The sequence below is a fragment of the Lutzomyia longipalpis genome, chromosome 1, assembly GCF_024334085.1.
Source record: "Lutzomyia longipalpis isolate SR_M1_2022 chromosome 1, ASM2433408v1".
NCBI lineage: Eukaryota > Metazoa > Arthropoda > Insecta > Diptera > Psychodidae > Lutzomyia > Lutzomyia longipalpis.
Genome location: NC_074707.1, coordinates 16,363,271 through 16,378,428, shown reverse-complemented (window position 1 = coordinate 16,378,428; position 15,158 = coordinate 16,363,271). Strand labels below are relative to the sequence as shown.

The 15,158-nt window shown below is 34.7% G+C and overlaps 2 protein-coding genes across 2 annotated transcripts; one reads left to right on the top strand and one right to left on the bottom strand.

The window, feature by feature from the left end:
* The first annotated feature begins 662 nt into the window (after nt 1-662).
* Nucleotides 663-1,856, top strand: LOC129793277 (probable cystathionine gamma-synthase). Its single transcript, XM_055833111.1, has 2 exons — nt 663-914; nt 1,004-1,856. Exons 1-2 carry the CDS (start codon nt 768-770, stop codon nt 1,415-1,417), a joined length of 561 nt encoding a protein of 186 aa, XP_055689086.1. The 5' UTR covers nt 663-767; the 3' UTR covers nt 1,418-1,856.
* Nucleotides 1,857-8,526: 6,670 nt separating this feature from the next.
* Nucleotides 8,527-12,497, bottom strand: LOC129793272 (medium-chain specific acyl-CoA dehydrogenase, mitochondrial-like). The gene is made up of 5 exons (XM_055833105.1): nt 12,380-12,497; nt 11,840-12,199; nt 11,655-11,778; nt 10,071-11,173; nt 8,527-8,846 (listed from the first exon to the last, which is right to left on the bottom strand). Exons 1-4 carry the CDS (start codon nt 12,392-12,394, stop codon nt 10,407-10,409), a joined length of 1,266 nt encoding a protein of 421 aa, XP_055689080.1. The 5' UTR covers nt 12,395-12,497; the 3' UTR covers nt 8,527-8,846; nt 10,071-10,406.
* Nucleotides 12,498-15,158: the final 2,661 nt, after the last annotated feature.

The window sequence follows — 15,158 nt, the reverse complement described above, 5'->3', positions numbered from 1 at the left end:
GTATAGTATGTTTGCCCTGGATAGAGAGATTGCAAGCGTGTGGGTGGTTAGGCGCATAAAGTTGTTTGCTCGTTTTTTTTTCCTTCTGTGATTCCCACAATTTCCCCAACATACTCCCCCCACGTATATAGTCATTCTGATACGGTGCCGACGATGAATGTGAAGTGTGTCATTAACTGGAGCAAATTAGTCGCTGTGCTCGTATTATATAGGGAAGCATGAGCTGCGTGGATGGCAAAAGGAGATAGGAGATCTCAATTGGGGCCGAGTGGTGTTGGGCATTTGAAGCACCATAGGGCAAGCAATGGGGTGTCAAAGAGAGCACCATCCCCATTGACTATTTTGGAGCTAAATTGAAATTCCGAGACACCCTACTACGGGGAAAGGGGGATGTTGAGATCAAAAGAAATGGACCAGAGGAAAATTAGTCAAAACACGCGCCTCAAATACAATTTTCTTCTCTTCTTCACGAGTCTCTCTTATCAATGTGTTTACGCATAAAAATAGATGCTTTAGACCATTAATAAATCATATGATAAAAGCTATGCGCATTATCTTATAAAACCAGTTGGAGTCCACAAACAAATAGATTGCTGGCTGTTAGGTAACATCATCGTGAAAATATACAACAAGCTCAATAATTGTGAAATGTCGCATATTGAAGCAGTCTTGATCTAGACCTTGACGTAGTCAGTGCAGAAGAGTTCTCACAGAACATTTATTCTCATTTTCAAAACTTTGCATTTTTTGTGATTTTTCGCATAAAAATGGTTGGAAAGGATTTTAGTTCGCAATCAGGGTTCGTTACGAAGGCAATCCACTGTAGTCCTGCATCAAAATCTCTAGGAGATCCTGTAATTACACCCATTGTCACCTCAACAATCTACCAATACGACTCTGTGCACAATGACAAGGTATTAAAGAAAAACAATTTCCGTCCAGCTAATGCAAATTTCAATTTATATTACGGATGAAAGCTCAAATGAATCAATGAATTATTCAGGATTTCGAATATACACGCGTTGGAAATCCCACGCGTAGTGCATTGGAAGCATGCTTGGCGGCCCTGGATAATGGGAAGTACGGTCTAGCATTTGCATCGGGTCAGGGGGCAACAACATCCATCACCCACCTCCTGAATCCTCGTGATCACCTTCTTGTGAGTAAGGATTTGTACTACGGCACTGAGGGATCCATGACATCCCTACGCCAGTCCAGGGACATAGACGTGGAGTTCTTCGATGCAGGTAATCCTGATTCACTGAGGCGTGCTCTAAAGCCAAACACGGCTATGATTTGGTTGGAGAGTCCCACGAATCCCCATTTGGTTGTGGTTGACATCAAAACTCTCTCGGATATTGCACACAAGCACAATAAGAAGGTAATTATTGTCCTCGTGCATATTCCATGCTTATAAATCCTCCATCAATACAATTTCCGCATAACTTTGATTAAAGTTCAATGAGGCATTATCTATAGATTGCTTGATAAGAGAGATTTATAAAAAAAATAGAGAAGATCAAAATATATTCTAGTGTAAAAGGTAGGTATAGTAAATCAGCAGAAAAACATTAATCAAGTTGAAGAGTCTCCGTTGATAAGAAATTATCAATTATTTCAAGGTTATCTATTAACCTTTCCCCAGCTATAAGTATTTATAGACTTATTTTCATTTAATTAATTTTTCATACCGGTCACAACATCACATTACGCTTTTATTTATTTGTATTTTTATTTTTGTTTCTTTTTAATTAATTGCGAATTTTTATATCTATATGAACATAAAAAATCGTGGGATGTGTTAACCTTTTGTATGCTGAGTGCAAAACAGTCACCTATATCGCCATGGGGTAAGTGACCGAACCCAGAGATTTCTTTTCACAAATTACAGTTAAAGAGGCTCACTGGATTTGCTGTAGAAATTCTTTAACGGGCATACAGCATAAAATTAATCTATTTCGAAGGACTTCTAAAAAAAATTATTAAAAATTCAAAGCAATGGGAAAAGCGTGAAAAATAAGTAGTTAAAAGAGAAATTTTTCGAGAAAAAAAATCGTCTTTTGGCAGCTTAAAAATCTTGTTTTTACACAAAGAAAACAAATGGATGTATTTATGAGTAAAAATTGATGGATTCTTAAAAATTAGAACCAAAAGAAGTAAATAATTTAACCGTTATATTAATTTTTGAATTTCCATCTTTTACATTTTTGTAAATATTTTTTTTAATGGTCTGAACGGCCTAGAATTTCTACACAATCTTCTCAGATAAGCAAGAAACTTATTTCCAAAAGATATTTTTTTATTTAAAAAATTTAGCACTGGGGTCGGTTACTTACCTCCCACGGCAGACGAAGGGTTAAAGTTGATAATGATTTCATGAATAAAATTTAAGCTACTAACTATTTTGTCAAAATAAGATTAGACAAAATCAACCCATTTGCCATTTATGGGAATTCTACCCAAGATAGTAATAATTCTAATCAATTCTAATAATAGAATAAACTATTATGAATAACTATTCTGCAAAGTTAGACCATCATCTTCTACGGTCCATTAGCTTTAATATTTATTATATATGCCGCTCTTTAGCAGAGCAACACTATCTCCATTCCACATCATACACTTTATTGAAGCTATATCGTTTGAAATTGTAGAGGGAAAAATTAATGTTTATGCAAGTTTAATCTATAAATCACAAATTCTAGTCAATGGTTAACCTTTTGATCATATCGCTTTGAGAGTTTTTCTTTGAAGCACCAACACAGCATGGCAATTTATGCACCCTGTAAATTAAATTTTCCCACAATAGATCGGACTAAAACCGCCGATAATTCAATATTAATTATTTCACTCTGCTGAAACAGATAATTTCCTTAATCCGCGTTGTGCCCCTCGTTTTAACGTCGCACCTATAAATTCATTGAGAATTACCATAAATTAGTGGAATGCGCTCTGAACTTGCTGTTCTCTAATTTCCTCTCAATATTCGTGCCGAAACTTTTGATTCTACATTCGTGCAGTGTCAATAAATTCTATTCTGTAGGCGGATTCAGCACGCGTCACGCTATGTCGGTACTCTATATCGGTAGTCTATATCGGTACCGATATAGGGCATTTGTGCAGTGAAAATTTTTTTCGGTATTCTCATACCGACATAGCGTGACGCGTCACGCCGCGTCACGCCTATGTCGGGATTCTATGTCGAAGTACCAAAATAGAGTGTTTGTACATTATAAGCATATTTTGGTCATTTTCAATGAGAATAATAATTGAAAGCTCGAGGCGTCGGAATTAGTGAAATGGCCGTTCTATCATCGTAATGTGATTTAGGACGATAGGAATCCCACCCCCTAAAATCGATTATTGACCATTATCTTAATTTAGTGAGTGAGCTTTGTGTGGACATTAAGACAGTTATACTGCGTTTCCGACTCTTCTCTGCAGGTGATGGTATACAATGATGTATGAGCGATATACACGAGAACAAAAGATCGATATTGGCGTCACGGAGAACTTTGCCCGCTTCTCCGTGGGCATTGAGGATGCCGATGTGATAATCAATGATCTAGATCAGGCTCTCAATTCACTTCCTGCAACCCCTGTCAGCAAGCTATGAGTTGGAGAATGTGAAGAAAAAATCACAAATTCATCATGCAAAAACACTCTCATATGCGCCTCGCGCGTGAGATTCATGCAGAGTGATCGACAAAAAGCATCTTGTTAAATTTAATAAAATGAACGAATAAAAGTTTGATGAAACAAATCAGCAGCAATGGCGATTTATCTCTCCGTGTCAACACTCTGTTAACGACTACCAACTATGAGACTTCTCAAACTCCCCGCAATATACTTTTCCTGGGCAAATTCAAATAGCGTGAGTACTTGCGATTTGTTGTATGTCTCTCGTTTTGCCGCTTTTGGCGCGAGAGAACGCGCGCTTTGTGATGTGATTTTCTCAAACTGACCGAAAAGTCAACTCAGCGACAGCCACATCTTCCAGCACATGGATTAATCCACCACGCAATGTGACTTCTCTGCTGTACCACTTGTCAGCTCAATCCAACGGCATTCTGCAAGATTTCTTCCCAGAGGGACATAAGGAATTTATATATTCTCTGGATTCTCTTTGGCACCAAAGTCCAAGGTAAGCTAAACACATATTTGATTATTTTTACCCAAGAACGTTGCAAGATATTTTTATAATTTTTTTTTTCAATTTAAACGATGTTAACAGAAATTGTGATTAGAAAATTTTATTTGTTAACTTTGACTCCATTAGAATGGGATAATGGTGCAATTGGGAAATCTTTGTAAAAAAAATCAGGATCTTGATGTTTTGGTAATCTTCTCTCTCACTCAGTCATTCGTGGTTTCTATTTTAGTGAATGAAAGGAAATGATTAAAAAAAACACATCAGAATTTTGATTTTATACAAAAAATTCTCAATAGCAACATAAAAATTTATTTTCACAAAATTTGAAAAGAATATATTTAAAATAAGAAAATTTCAGATGAACAAGAGTTTTAGAAATCAGTCTTACACCAAATTACAAGATTTTTTATTGAGAATTACCTTTTCTAAATAATTTTTTAAATTAGACTTTGAAAAATTAAAAAAAATGCATTTGGGTTTAAAAAAAAAATAAGTAAAAGGATTTAAAAATATAGATTTATGCAAATTGAGATTAAAGAGTGCAATCGAATTGGCAGTTTCTTTAACCCTTTCAGGTCCGCGATCAATCTAGCAAGCGGATTGAACTAAAAATAATTTTTATGGGTTTCTTTGAGCTCAAATAAGACATTTTTAGCAAAAAATTCCAACATAGATATTTTCGGGTTTTCGTCCTTCCCGATCCTGTGATCCTGTTATCATAAAATGAACAGGGATTGTAAAGACATTATATTAATCTTGTACTAATTTGGACTCAATATTCATAAAATAACTATACAAAGTGAAACATTTTCAAAATCGAGCTTTTGTATCAGCGTACGACCCAATGAACTTAAAAGGGTTAAAACTTTTATAACTTATCATTTATTTAATTTTTTTTTCTTTTCAAAAGTATATTGTTTTCTAAAATGTTCAAATATCCGATATCTATATTTTTTTAATTTTTTTTTCGCAGAACTAGAATTTATTTAGAATTCATTTGAAAAATCTTTCTCTCGTAATTATGTCTACATAATTTTATAAAAAAATGACCCCATAGATTAATTAATACAAAAGACTGAATAGATAGATAGAAAACAATAGTTGTGATTCTTCAATGATATGGAACGAACGGCCAGAAGTCGATTTGTAAGAGCACTAAGCATTGAATAAAAAAAACGAGCAATTGAAACTGAAGGTGATTGATCAGATTAAATTATATTCAACGCAAAGTTATAGAGAGAGATTTTTATCGATAGATTTGAAATTGAAATAGTTGTGGCGCACGAAGCTAGAACCCTGCGGAGAGATGAATGAGTGAGGTGCATTGGAATCCCCATTTGAATTATCTTTACCCAAGTGATTGTCGTTTCTCCATTTTGAAATTGCCAGGGTGCCCGGTTGTCGTTATCTCCACCAGTGACATGCCCCCCTTATTCTTTTGTGTCTACCAACAAGGAGAAGAAGGAGAATTGTACCCAAGATTCACATTTGTGAGGGGGAGAAGTATTTCAGAATCTTCGGGGGCTTTTATCATCGTCACTTCTGACTTGGTGGTTGCAACCAAAATGATTTATTTCCCCCGTTCCCTTCAACACGCCGTTCACAGATTGAATGCCATGCAATTACTGTGAGTCGTCGTTATATATAGTAAGAAAACTATCTCTAAAACCTCTCTTGCAATCTCCCACCTTTTTTTGCTTTAAAACTTCACCTCAACTATATATCTTTAGTAGGTATAGATAAGTTCTTCCCTCTGTGTACATAAATTGCACAACTATAATATCTGCAAATAGCAGTTTGGACTTTCATTCTTGAAAATGGCAGAAAGGACAAAAAAAGCAGCTTGAAACTAAATGGACAGGATCTGGGTTGATCGAGATAACACACATAGTCCATACCACGGCTTTCCATCTCAAATGACGAATGGTCTCGCCCCAAGTCTTATCAATTCAAGATCTGCTCTCTTTGAGCCTTTCTGACGACCACAGCTGTGCTCTTTCATCTGTGACATTGATTTGAGTGGCCCTTCCTCCTTCTCTACTACGAAACTTCACCATCAGCAACTGTCTGCCTTTTATCTTAGCACCCGCAGCTAACACCTTCTCCACTTTCTGCACCACAATATTGCTTCCCACCAGTCACTTGTGAAAAATCATCAACAATCAATAAAGTGTTTCCAAGAGTGAAGAAAAAAGTATCAATAAAACTGTGAGGTAATTCTATATGAGGTACTACCTATATTTTCTTGATTTCTTGCCAAGGAATTGCTGATGAACGTAGAGAAATTTTTTTTAAATCTAAAAATCAATGTAAACTAAATAATCTTTAAAATTTATTTTAGCAAGAAGGAATTAAAAGCCTTTTTAGCGTTTTAAGGTTTGAAATGAATAGGAAAATATTCAATCTTGAATACAAAATAGATCAATATATCAGACCATTTGACGTATTTAAATTTCAGATAAATTTTTATTTAATTGCTAACAAAACACATTTCAGTGTAATTAAAAATTTTGTTTCACTAAATTAATAAAAAAAAAAACATTTTTGGAATTTTTTTTAAAAAAGATTTGTGAAATTCATTACCTACTAAATCTGGCTTATTCTTATCCCTACGTCAAGCCTAAATTTTTAAAGCAATACTTTATTTTCATAGACATAACCAAACGTTTTAAGACTTAAGATTAGGTTTCGAGCTTAATTGAAACTAAAAGAATTTTTTGCGATTTTAGATGCCCAATATGATTTTCTTCGCGCATCTATGCTCGTAAAAAAACATTCACAAATGTATTCAGAGTGACGTAAAACCTAAAACATTAAAAGCCTGACCTGAAAAGTTTTTAATCCGACTAAAAACGCTTAAGCCTAGCTTAAAAATACTTAGGACTATTTTCAAAATCTTAAGGCTAGCTTAAAAAAACATAAGTCAGCTTAGAAACTTAGGTCTAGCTTTACAAAAGGCCTAGATTTAAAAACTCAAGCGTAGCTTGATAAAGTCGATAAAGTTGAACCTATTTTAAAAAAAATTAAATCTAATTTTAAAACTTTGGGCTAGCTTAACAAACTATTGTCTAAATTAAAAAATATCTTAGACCTAGCTATAACTGAAGCAAGACTTAAGAATATAAGTCTTTCGCTTTTGCCCCATCCTCATCTATTTAGAAACGTTCTAAAATACTCCAAAAAATTTTAGGGACTTCAGTATCATGAAACATTGACCCTAATCCAGTATCCTGTACTGTAATTTGGGATTAGGGTAGCGTGGTATCGTGATAAGAATGGGGATTTTATGAGAGAACCTCTCTCAGAGGAGAACAAAGGAAGCAAACCTCCGCAGAATATTATTACTAAAGACGTATTCAAATTGGCCTTTGTATTATGAATAGGAAAATACTTTGGATGTTATTTGACTTTTTATCCAAATAAACGTTAATATCAGCACACGTGCTCTCCAACCTCCTACATGACGGGAGTAAACAAATCATTAAGTGTACCTACATAGCATACACATAACGAAAAGTCAAGTAAATGGAATACCGCAGCATGGAATTGATTTATCTAAATGACCTCAAGATCAAATATACAAATGTTGATAAAGTTAATTCATCTAATTGTTTTCCATACATCCTCAGCATTGCTGGATAAATACACTTATTGATGTCGAAGGAAAACATCAATAGTACCAGCCATATATGTTATAGAATAAAACATATCAAACTGTACGAAGCATGAATTTCAAGTCTCGAATGGGGCGCAAACAAAAACCGTCGAAATCTATTTAAATTAAACCATTGTGTGGATCAATAGGAGAGACCTTTTCTGTAATTACCAGAAAAAAGAGCATCTAATACCTTCCCACATCTCCGTGCTTTCTAAATGTATCTCACTCTATGTATAATATCCAATTTAAAATCGTGATTTAACAGTAACTGACTGCTCTGGAATCATGTTCATTTTTTTTCTTTCTCAAATCTCTCATGATGGTCATAAATAAAAACAGTCACATTTTAATTCACACGAGATTGTTTCACTCCAATCTTATTTCAATAAAAGAGATTCACATTAAACAAATCATCGATAATGGCAAAACTCATTTGAATATAATTGACTTCTCACACAGCTATCGAGAGCCCTAAATCTACATCTCTGAAGAATTCGGTTAAAGAGGAAAAAAAAGTGAAGGTGGGAAAGGTAAAGTATAAAGCCCATACGGTACGTTGTGATTCTCACGGAGATTTTCATATTCTGCGGAAATTCTAACAAAGTAATTTAATTCCAGTGAAGACTGCTATTGCTACCTAAAATCGTTTCTAAGTAGGGGAGAATGAGGCTAAAACCGGTAAGAACGACCTGAATTAATAAGGCCAAAACCAGTATGAAGAAAAAGCTCAGATTATTAAATATTATTCATACAATAAAAATCACTATTGAATTGTAAGAAAAGAAAAGAAAAGATTTGTTTCCGAATCTACCCCTTTGTTTTCCCTTGTGGAATAAATCAAAATGCAAAATCATTGTTTATTAATTTATAAATCTGGAATCTCTGCAGGGCCCGTATTATATAACTCTCCGAGAGCTGGGTGGCTCATAAGAACTAGTGTACAGCTACCCAGCACTCGGAAAGTTATATAACATGCCCTCAGGTCTTTCAAAAATTTGACCGTTTTGTTGAAGGCCTCCTGCATGATTTCCCGTTCTGAAAAAAAAAACAAATATTAAATTAAATTAAACATTTGCGCGATTTTTTTCCGGAAGTTCAAACAATGGAGCTAATTCTGGCAAAAATATTTTCTTTTCTTTTCTTACAATTCGTAAGTTATAAGGATTTTTTGGCATTCTCACAAAAAAAACTTATAAATTTGTAAGATCTAAAAAGTTTCACAGTTCAACTTTTAGACCACGTCGCGAGAAACATTTTTGCTATAATAGAAAAGAAAAGGTTTTGGTATTCCGGCCGAATTTTTTCTTATAACTTGTAAGAAAATCTTACAAAATCATGTGTTTTATAAGGACCTGCCGAGGTGCTTTTTCAATCTTTTTGTGAATTTTGTGACCACCAAAGCATGATTCCTTATCATTATAGGCAACAATTGACTACTTTGACGGATACTTTACATGAATATGAGTGATTGGAATTGTTTTGGGTTGTTTTTTAACAAAAACTTTTGTGAAATATGTGGAAAAAGTCTGACTATTTTTTTTTGGGAATTATGCCAACGAATGTCAATACTTTCCAGAGACTTGGCCTTGAGGAAGATAATTAGATTATGCCTTCACGCAGGCTGCATTGAAAGATATTTCTGTAGTGTAGATTAAAAAGCAAAAAGTTCCCGACTTCATGCCTTTATGGCTATTCTGTAAAGCTCTTTCACAAATGCTTCCAGCATCCCAGGATGGGATTCTGCTTATTAAATAAACATTTCATGCTGCCTGGGACTTGTCCGGGTATCTCTTCCCGGAATTTGTGGATGCTACAGAATGTCCAAAAGTTCCGGATGATGCGGATGATTCAATTTTTTTCCATCACAGTCTAGATAAAAAAAATTTAAGAAATAAACTCTTTATCTATCATGGAAAATGCAAAAATACTTTAAAAGAATTAAATTTTTACCAAAAATCGAATAATCCATTGTGTTTTGTTGATAAATTCACTTAACTTTAACCTCATTTTATTTGTTTACATTAACTTTTTTCACTTCGTCTTTCTTCGGTTTCACTTCGTTTGATAAAACTTAAATTTTAACAGCGCCATCTGTTTTCGTGTTCTAATTTCGGAGGTTTGTGTATGTGTTACTATAAAAGAATGAAAAAGAAATTTTTGTGGGAATGCCAAATCTTACAAAATCCCTTGTAAGACGAAATAGATAGAAAAGAAAATATTTTTGCCAGAATAAGCTCCAATATATTTTTTGGTACCCACCATCCTTTTCTAAGTCCTGCAACGACATGTATTGGCGTATTGCAGCCTCCACCCTCTCAACCTTCTTCCTATACTCCTCACGAATGGCAAGGGTCTCCTTCATATTGACCTCAATAATTTTCTTTTTCACGAACACGTCTTGCTTGTTCATCTTGATTATTGCACTTTTTCTTTTCACTTCCGTTTTATTCACGAGAAAAAATCTGACTAATTTTGTTGCATCTTATTTTAGGGCACACTAAAAAAGTTTTCTCACAAATTCTTTTTTTATTTCTTAAAAATTCACCACTCATTAAAAAAATCCTTTTTTAATTTATTTTTCATTCCTTTTCTCCTTTAACTATTAATACTCTTAGATCCTTCTAGCATTTCCCGTGAGATTACTATTTTCTGAATTTGGGAGGTCCCTTCGTAGATCTGACAGACCTTAGCATCTCGCATTAGCTTTTCAACGGGGTACTCCGTGTTGAAGCCATTCCCGCCAAAAATTTGCACAGCATCCGTTGTCACGCGATTCGCCATATCAGCAGCATAGCATTTTGCAATTGAAGCGTAATAGGCTTTCTTGGGACTCTTCATATTCATCTCATGAGCTGCCCGCATCCATGCTAGCCTTCCGGTTTCTACGCTTATTGCCATGTCGGCAAGCATAAAAGCTATAGCTTGATGAGCAGCAATTGGCACACCAAATGCCTCTCGTTCCAGGGAATACTTTGTGGCCTCATCGAGAGCCCTCTGTGCTATTCCCGTAGCGCCAGCCGCAACAAAACAACGAGTAGGATTTAGTGATCCCATGACCACGCGAAATCCCTCACCTTCCCCAATAAGGACATTCTCCTTCGGCACTCGCACATCCTCAAAGGTTATTCCGCGTGTGTCTGAGCATCTCTGACCCATGTTGATTTCCTTCCGTCCTGGTGTTAAGCCAGGAGTGTCACGATCCACAATGAAGGCTGTAAAAGCCCTGCCAGATGGTGCTTTGGGATCAGGATCAGTTCGTGCCAGGACGTAGTACCAATTGGCTAAACCGCCGTTCGTGATCCACATCTTTTGGCCATTAATCACATATTCATCTCCCTTCTTTTCTGCCCTTGTTTTAATACCTAACAAAAAAAATATTTTTATTTTTTTTTAATTTAAGGAATGCCTTTAAATCTTACAAAAGAGAAAAACCATTAAAGCAAGAAAAACAAGAAATATTAAATAAAAAGATTTTTTTAGTGTGAGTAATAAACATTTAAAAATCTTATTACTCCGTCAATATTTTATTTATACTCTGAGAAAATTTTTTAACGACAACTTTTAATTAACTACAAAACTAAAATAAAGTCTAGGTAAAATAATAAAATTGAAAAAAAAAATTCTGAGATCTTTAGGTACAAATGAGTGCCTAAACATGTTTAGATTAAAATAAAACATATATGTATACATAATTTAATAAAAAATTAGGTCAAAGTCTTATTTTTTAAGTTTTACTTAATAAAATAAAAATTTTATGTTCACTTTTGAATATTCTAGCAAGATTGAAGAAAGAGAATAGGCGTATTTTATCAGATTTTGTAGAAAAGAATCAATAAAACTTACCACTAACATCGGATCCTGCAGATGGTTCAGTGAGACAATAAGCTGCCAGGATAGGTTCCTCAACCAAGCGACTCAGGTACTTCTTCTTTTGTTCCTTATTCCCATAAGCAATTACTGGCATTTGCTGGAAAAGCAGATAAAACACTTAGAAAGCCTTTTTCTCTGAATTTTTGAGCTGAACTTACACCAAGTTCTGTCCCCTTAATAGCCAAACCAATGCCTGCACATCCGTAGGAGAGCTCTTCGGTTATGAGGCAGCTATCAAAGATAGACAATTGTAGGCCACCAACTTCCCGCGGAATCAGGGAATTCATAAGACCGAGAGAGTGAGCTTTCTTGATTATATCCCAGGGATACTCTCCGGTTCTATCGTGATGAGGAGCTTTTGGAATAATCTCCTCTCTTGTGAATTTCCTTGCAAGCTCCTGTATCTCTTTTTGCTCGGACCCTAGTTCCATAGTGAAGCCTGAAGAGTGCCTCAGGGGTCCCAAACTAGCCATGGAAGGTAGGAATCGTCGCCTAAGAGTCTTCAACTGATGAGGAAGCTGTCGCAAAGATTTTTTTTTTAACACACGATTCATCACAAGATTGATTGGCAGTTAAAATTTTAAAATCTTTAGTGATTTTTCTGGCTTAACTCCAATACCAGAAGCGGTAATCAAGACGGTGATTTCGGGATTCTTCTTATCAGAAATGAGCAGAATTGTAAATTTTAGATCTCTCACCTGCACAAAAGCCATACTTGAATAGATAAAATTTATTTATTCCTTGTTTGGAATTAAACTTGAATAGAGAAGAGAATTTAAATGTAAAACTATTCCACTCCACAGACAGCAACAGACTGAGCTCAATTCATGATGACAGAATAATAAAGGTTCCTAAATGATAATTAATTTTAATAATTAAAATAGTTCTCAGAAAAAGAGTTAACTTTTTGCGTGATCTTTACGATTTTTTTTAAACACCTAGATAAATAAAAAAAGCAAGTCTTTATGAAAGCATGAAAGAAGATCATTTTTAAGATCTTTTTTAGCACCATATGAAAAGCCATTTAGTGAGCTTTTTGCATATAAATAAGTAAATAAATAGTTATTTGTCTATTTTAATTACAACTATAAATACTTTACTTTATTTGTGCTTCTTCATACTAAATTAAACTTTTTATTCAAATTTCATTCGAGGAAATTTTCCAATTGAATTTTATCGAATTTGATAAAAAAAAAAATCTAAAAGTTTTCAAGGTTTTTAATCAGATTTAAATTTTAACGTTGGAAAGGTTCTAATCTTTGTTACATCCGCTATATCATAGATAATATGTATGTAGGTTAGGTACTAACATTGATGACCTTAAAATCTCTGTCTATCATTTTCGCGCTTTCAGTGTTTTAGGCTATTAAAGATTTTTGTGAGAGCTTTCGCTGATTTTTCAATTTAAAATTTTAGACCCTTTAGACGGCTACGCTAAACGTCTTAGCTGAATGTTAGAATTCGTTCAATTTTCGATATTACATTTTTTTATTAACACTTGGAGGATCGAGGTTTCTAACCTCAAAAGTTTGATCTTCATTTTCTCTCTGAAGAAAATATTTTTCCAATTTTTTTTTCGACGATTTTTAAGTAATGAAACTCCCCTATACACAGATGTAGCATTTATCACGAAATATTAAATATATTTTAATTCAGTGGCGATTGTAAAAAGTCGAATTGGCCACTTTGGTCAGCAAAATCCTCCAAGGGTTAATACGACATTTCGAAGACTTTTAGCTCCTTCCTCAGGTATTGATTTGAGTCTCTTTTCGCCCATACTGAATGACATAGACTTAATTGATCTGTCTAATCTGATCTGTTCTAACCGTTTTTCAATTTGTGGTTGTCATTATGGCCCCTATATGTAACTTACGAAAAGGGCTGAGAAAGAATAAAAATTAAATTTAGGAGCTTTTCAAAATGTCGGACATAAAAATTGATTAATTTGACCTTATAAACAGATCCTCTAGTCAACCGCAAAACTTTTTATTACCGAATTATTCTTCTTTTGCAATTTAACCCGCCAGTAGAAAAAAAATAATTCATTTCCATTTAAGAAATAATTCCCAAAAAGGAAGAATAAAAAAAAACATTTTAGCAATGATTTCAATAGCCGCCAAAATTTAAATATATATATATATAAATGCATAGATATATACATTATATATATACACATAAAAATGCAAAGATAAATAGCATGGATGGAACAGTATAAAGCGAAAGAACGGTAAGTAAAACTTACGGGCTGTGATTCTTTCTTTGTCAGTGAAATGTGAAATTAACGGAAAATTGAGGATGGGCAAATTTTGAGGAAGGCTTTCTCGCGTACCGAATCACAGCCAACGCCCACGATTAAGGCTTCTCACAAATTATCTGCGCGTTGGCTGTGATTCTGTGCGCGAGAAAGCCTTCCTCAAAATTTGCCCATCCTCAATTTTCCGTTAATTTCACATTTCACTGACAAAGAAAGAATCACAGCCCGTAAGTTTTACTTACCGTTCTTTCGCTTTATACTGTTCCATCCATGCTATTTATCTTTGCATTTTTATGTGTATATATATAATGTATATATCTATGCATTTATATATATATATTATTTTATTTTATATGTGTATATAAAACGCCCCGCTTCGCGGGGCGTTGGACTTATGCAACTCAAGATATGACATGTAAACTTTAAAACGCGATATCTCCGGAACGGCTACATAGATTTTCTTCATTTTTGGCATGGTGATAGATACTATAGTCAACTATAACATATCAAAATTTGAAGCAATTCTATAAAGCGGTGCTCGAGATATTCATCGAAAACTCATCGAAAATTTTGTTTTCGATTTTAGCGCCACTTGCGGTCATTTCTTGAACTTGCAATGTTCCGAGCAGTTGTAGGGCTCATTAATATCTTTCATTTGAGCCCGAGTTGATCAAAATCGGTCAAGCCGTTCTCGAGTTATGGCCGATTTTCGATGAAAAATTGTGGCGGCCATATTGGCTAAACGGCTTGGCCGATTTTCGAAAATGAGGTATCGTTGGAAAGGTCTTGATGGCCCCTACAACATATCAAAATTTCAGACCTCTAGCTATAATAGTGACTGAGATATAGCGAAAACAAAATTTTGAGGTTATTCAAAATGGCGGACGCGGGGGTGGGGGGTTGGATTTGACTTCATAATCGGATGTCTTCCACCTAATATATGAACTTTGCCGTTGACCGCAAGTTTCTATCTATTACCGTTCTCTTGCAATATTGCGTTACATTCCGGCCGGCCGGCCGGCCGGACACATTTTTGGCGCATACGTTTTTTGGAATGTGGGGACCCTAATTCGTGCTCATCCCAAGTTTGAGCCCGATCTGACGACTTTGCATTTTAGAGTGTACACAGAAGCTGTGCTTCTTTTAAGAAAGAATCACAGCTAAAAGAATGAGTAACACCAGCTAAACAGATTTTATTCATTTCCATAACAGCAGCAAAAATT